This window comes from Carcharodon carcharias, chromosome 6 (genome assembly GCF_017639515.1).
Source record: "Carcharodon carcharias isolate sCarCar2 chromosome 6, sCarCar2.pri, whole genome shotgun sequence".
In the NCBI taxonomy this organism is placed as follows: Eukaryota; Metazoa; Chordata; class Chondrichthyes; order Lamniformes; family Lamnidae; genus Carcharodon; species Carcharodon carcharias.
The window spans coordinates 132,731,696-132,737,695 of NC_054472.1; the positions used below are offsets into that span (position 1 = coordinate 132,731,696).

Here is a 6,000-nt window from a genome sequence, read left to right on the forward strand (position 1 = left end):
CTCCCAACCTTCACTGCTCCAAGGAAAACAACGCCAGTTTATCCAAACTTTCCTCATAGTTCATACCCTCCAGCCCAGGCAGCATCCTGGTAAATCTCCTCTGCACCCTCTCCAGTGCAATCACAACCTTCCCATAATGTGGTGACCTGAACTGCACGCAATACTCCAGTTGCGGCCTAACCAGCATTTTATGCAGTTTCAGTATAATCTCCCTGCTCTTATATTCTATGCCTCAACTAATAAAGGCAAGTATCCTATATTCCTTCTTAACCGCTTGCCTTGCTACCTTCAGGGATCTGTGGATTTGCACACCAAGGTCCCTCTGATCTGCAGTACTTTCCAGGGCCCTACCATGCAAAGTGTAATCCCTTGTCTTGTTAGCCCTCCCCAAGTGCATTGCCTCACACTTCCCCAGGTTGAATTCAATTTGCCACTGCTCTGCCCATCTAACCAGTCCACTGATATCCTCTTGCAGTTTACAGCTATCTTCCTGCAGTTTATGGCTATCCTCCTCACTGTTTACCACTCTACCAATATTCATGCCATCCATGAATTTCTTGATCATACCTCCTACATTTAAGACCAAGTCATTTATGTACGCCACAAAAAGCAAGGGCCCCAACGCCAAGCCCTGCAGAACCCCACTGGAAACAGACTTCCAGTCATAGAAACATCCCTCCAACATCACCCCCTAATTCCTGCCTCTCAGCCAATTTTGGATCCAACATGCCACTTTGCCTTGGATCCCATGGGCCCTTACTTACTTGACGAGTCTGCCATGAGGGACCTTATCAAAAGCCTTGCTAAAGTCAATGTAAACCACATCAAATGCATTACCCTCATCAACTCTCATGGTTACCTCCTCAAACAAAAAAAAATCAAATTTGTCAAACATGACCTTCCCTTAACAAATCCATGCTGATGATCCTTGATTGATGTGTCTCTCTAAATGCAGATTTATTTTGTCCCTCAGAATTCTTTCTGGTTGCTTCCCCACCACTGAGGTTAGGCTGACTGGCCTGTAGTTTCCTGGTCTATCCCTTCCTCCCTTTTTTAATAATGGGAGGGCATTAGCAGTCCTCCAGTCCTCTGGCACCTCACCTGTGGGCAGAAAGGATTTGAAAATTACTGCCAGAGCCCGACTTCTCTTCCCTTGCCTCCCTCAACACTCTGGGATACATCTCATTTGGGCCTGTGGATTTATCCACTTTTAAGGCCGCTAAATCCACTAGTACCTCCTCTCTCTCTCTATGTTAATTTCCTTTAATATTTCACAGTCCTCCACCCTGATGTCTATACATGATGTCTGTACTTCCTACAGGAGATCTGCTGTCATGGTATGTCACACTCATCTTGAGCCATCCTCACACATCTACTGTAGCTCATATGCAACCCTTCTTTCTGCTGCCCTCCATGTTTCCCTCTAGAAGAGATCTCTGTGGCTTTTAAGCTCTGATCAAATGGCAAAAATACTAAAATTTACTTTTCTGGATGTCACTTTTTAGAGTTCTTCTTGTTCCTGCAATTTCAAGCACCACTTCATTGGTCTTATGGTCTACATAAGCAATTTAACATACATCTTAGCTTCCACATTTCAAAGGCCTCTATTTTCTTTCACAGATTTTTATTTATTGTCCAGGTTTCTAAGGTATAAGTGCATAGAATGCAGCATCTTGAGTTTTGCCTTGTTACACGTTTTAATTTTCTTGTTGTTAACATTTCTCTAGGTATTTTATTATTCACTCCTTCAAAATGCCGTTGAAGGTTTTTACCTACTACAAATAGGATCAGTGGTCCATCGCCTGCAGGTTTCTCTATATACTCTCCTTACCTTATAAATTATCATGTTCTTCCTTTATCAATCCCCAGAAGCTATTCCAGTTTCCAAAGCATCCATAAGGTGACAATCCCATTATCAGCTCCCTTAAGTATCTGTGTGCAGGGATTTTTTTTAAAGCTCTCTTAGCCTGCCCATTGCATCCATTATCTCTAATTTCTAACTAATATTTTATCACGTCTTAGAAATTCTACTTCTGTTTTGGGAAAGTAGCCTCTTTTCTCTTGTGAAAATGAAAAAACAATATTTCCTTCACTTTCTCATCAGTCCTAACGTGAGCACGATGTAGGCCAAATAGGGATAGTTGTCCACATTTTGTACTGCTGACCGGCAACCCACAGCATGCTCATAAACCTCAATGTAACTCTTTTGAGTCAACCAATTAAACTAAACCAACAAAATAAGGGATAAAGCAAACACAGCCCCTATGTCAGGTCAGCTGTAAAACCAAGTACAAAGTTTAAAGGAAACTTACAAACATTAAACCAAAATATGGTTAAAGGGGTCGATAAAACACCCCAGTCCCCGCGGTGCCCACCAAGCACGGAAGGCCAATAAACCTCAATGTAGGATACTGTAGGTGTGGAGTTATTATTGTTTCTTTTAAAGTGTGACCACTGGTTAGTGCCATACATGTGTCACGAGCATTACATTAACACCTTAGCACTTTTAGTTTAGTAAACTACAGGATCAGCTTTCAAAGGATACCTGTATGGGCAGATCCAAATTATACTGTTAACATCCTCATAATTTACCACCCAGGCAGCTATTCTTTACAAACACAAATAGAAAGTTCTCACCAAATCTGAATTATCAGTTATATTTTCACATTTGCTGACTCCTTCCTAACATTAAAAATGAAGTTGCAAATTGCTAGAAAGCTTTTAAATGAGACTTTGCACAGGCTACAATTATACTGCGAAAGCAAAATAATGTGAATGCTGGAAATCGGAAAAATAAAACATAGTTAGTAAACACCCAGAAGGTCAGATAGCATCTGTGAAGAAAGATCAACTGAAATGTTTATTCACCCTCTCCATAGATGCTGCCTGACCTGGAGTGTTTCCAGCATTTTCTTCATTTATCATAATTATACTGCAGTGGAAGCAAAGCATAAAGGAGTGGAAATACAGCAGAGTGCAAGACTGCTTCTTGATGTGGTCCCAGAGTTTAACACTGAGCCAATGCTTGGGCAAACAGGGTGGTATGCATTATTTATTTTAATGATGCTTTACCAGGTGGGTACTACTTATGACAACATGCCTGACTCCATGCCAGATCCTTGTCCACTGCTCTATCCCTGAAATCTTGCAGATTTATTTTCATGTGCCAATTCAATTTCCTTTTGAGATCATTGATCATCTCCATTTCCACCAACCTTTTAGCAGAGCTCCAGGTCCTTACCACACTGTAAGAAAGTCCTTTCTCACATCCCCCCTATATCTCTTACCCAAAACCATAAATCTGTGTCCCCTAGTCCTTGTATCATCAGCTAATGGAAACAGTTCATCTCTATCTACCTTATCTAAACCTGTGATAAATCTTGTACACCTCCAACAGATCACCTCTCAGCCTCCTTTGCTGCAAGGAGAACAATCCCAGCTTCTCCTACCTAACCTTGTAGCTAAATTCCCTCGTCCGAGGAATCATTCTGATAAATCTCCTCTCCATCCTCTCAAGTATCGTCATGTCCTTCCTAAAGTGTGGAAACCAGAACTGGATGCAATACTGTTAATTGTTGCCCAACCAACGGTCAATAACATTTACAAGGTACACAAAACAGGGCAAATGAGAAGGTGTCCAAAATGAATACAAGTTTTGGCCTTTTGAAAGTAGTTTGTCATATGCGCTAACAATTGGTGAAAAATAATTTATTAGTTCTGGGTATTCATGTTTGATTTCATTAAGAGAAAAAAGCACTGTCGGCTAATGAAACTAGTGTCTGAACCATTCCTGTTTTAGAACTATTAAACTTTCATTTTGAGCTGTGCCATGATAAATAAACTGCTGCTCTCATTTCCCAAGCAATAGCAATGATCTCCAGACTGGAGGAACCACCAATATATTCCCCTGGGAGTTAAACAAACAAAAGCTCTCTCATGCTGTCCACTCCTTTGAGATAGAAAACCAAAGAGTTTTACGGAAAAAAAACCACAGGAATTATCTGAGGAGCACCTATAATTGAGATTCAAAATACAGCCTGGGATACTCTAATTTATTTATGTTTTTCTTCCCTAAACAGTATATCCTGCAAAACAGTCATTCATTAAACTAAGCAAATTTTACATAAATTGTTACTTAGATTCCAATCCAAAATTAGTCGACGAGACTTATTTCGTTTTGTCTGGATAGGGTTTGGATGTTACCTCTGAGAGACAAGCTGTTAAAAAGAGTAAGCTTTCAGCAGTTTTTTTTGTGTGCAGCTATTACGCTGTTTACAGTTGTAATAGGGATTCTGCAGGTTAAAGTAATATGTCATTCATTACGTCCCTCATATTGGTTTTAACATTGATACTCACCGAAAACACTGCATTCTGCAGCCCGAAAGGAATGGGGGTGAGTCTGGCCAAGGCTACCACTTTCAGTCCACTGCCTCCCTCCACCACTCTGACCACGGCGCTGAGCTGCTCATTGTCGCGGACCTTGGTAATGACCCACGACGCCAGCAGCCTCCTGCAGAGCAGGTGTGCGATGAAGGTTCCGATCAACACCCCGACCACCACCAGCCCTAAGCCCAGCACGAAACCGTACAGATAGCCGGCGGCCACGTTCAGCACGATGTAGCCCCAGCTGCAGGGAAAAGAGACGGCGATGAAACCCACGACGAAGAGCAATGCCCCGACCAGGCTGTCCAAGCTTTCCACCCAGAGCAGCAGCTCCTTCAGGTAGCGTCGCACCAGCGCTAGTGAGGAGAAGCAGACCAAGGTGAGCACGCAGACCAGCAGGAAGCTCTTGAGGCAGCAGCCGTTCAGGCAGTAGGTCGCCTTCGGGTCGCCCAGGATGGGCAACTCGCTCTCCATTCCCTGCTCCTGCAGGCTCAGTTCGGGCTTCACCTGGACCCGCTCCACGTTCACCGCTTCTCCCTGGGCCAGCAGCAATGAGTCGGGGCAGGGTCTCTGCAAGCCCCGGCTCAGCGCCAAGTGACCTTTGCCCAACTTCTTTAACACTTTACTCAATACCTGCAGAGAGCCAGCGCCAGAGTTCCACATATTTGGTCGGGGAGGAGAAATTCAATCTCTCGAGACCTTGCAAACAATCTGTGCGGAGATAAAAACTGGATATATTGTCTATTCCCTTCAAAAATTTGTACAAAAATAATCAATAATAAAATCCGATTTTCCCCTGATGAACAGGCTCGCTCACTTTTTCTTTAGTCGAAACTCTTCATCGTTCAGTGCAACTGGGCGGAGTGAGGGTGAAGGGAGGGTTAAAGCGTTGCCCAAGTGCTGCTGCTGCAACGGCTCCACACGAAGGGGAGGAGAGAAGGAGGATGTTCCCGCAGGCCCAGTGGTTGCAAAAGACGATGTTTCTTGTTTTTTCCCCCTCAGATGATCCCGATGTCTGTGACGGTGCAACGGAAGCAGCAGCTGGCGAGCGGGAGGAGGATTGCTACTGCCACGTCCCGTCTCATCTTTCCTCAGGAGGGGAGCGGAATATTCACGGGCACACAAACAGCCTCCTCCTGACTGTCAGTCCCCCCCCGGCGGCCGCCGCCGCCACCTAGCAGAGCCCCGGGAGGACACGCGCCCGCTCTCCCGGGCTGCAGAGAGCGCGAGCCGCCCGCGGCCCAATCTTCCTGAGCCGCACAGAGTCCACCTGGAGCCGCCGTCCGCTCCCCGCCTCCTCCGCCGCCGCCTCCATCCGCCCTCTGCACCCAGTCCGTCCCGCTTGGCGACCGCTCTCACCCACAATGCTGCTACTGCTGCACGTCACCGAGCCGCGCACAGTTTAAAGACAAGTTTTAGTCACCCACCGCTTAAAGAAACATCAGCGCAGGCTTTTACTCTACAAACCACATTCTGTATCCGTTGCATGGGGTTGATTCCCTGGGACACAGTCTGCTCGCTAAAGCAAAAACAAATAAAAAAATAACGTTTCCTCATAACACATGCTCATTTTTTTTCGCCTATTACAGACTCCATGGCGTTTTGCACTGGAACCGC

General features: G+C 45.0%; 1 protein-coding gene across 2 annotated transcripts in view; it reads right to left on the minus strand.

The window, feature by feature from the left end:
- Window positions 1-5,701, minus strand: part of tmem64 (transmembrane protein 64) — a 73,447-nt gene extending 67,746 nt beyond the window's left edge. Inside the window, exons 1-2 of one of the 2 annotated variants that reach the window (XM_041190467.1) lie at window positions 5,201-5,701; window positions 4,357-5,094 (exon numbers count right to left, since the gene is read on the minus strand). In XM_041190467.1, the coding sequence (XP_041046401.1) occupies window positions 4,357-5,046 (690 nt within the window). In that variant the 5' untranslated portion in view covers window positions 5,047-5,094; window positions 5,201-5,701. Of the gene's footprint in view, window positions 1-4,356 lie in introns of both variants that reach the window. The other variant, XM_041190466.1, reaches the window with a different exon arrangement.
- Between the last annotated feature and the right edge of the window lie 299 nt (window positions 5,702-6,000).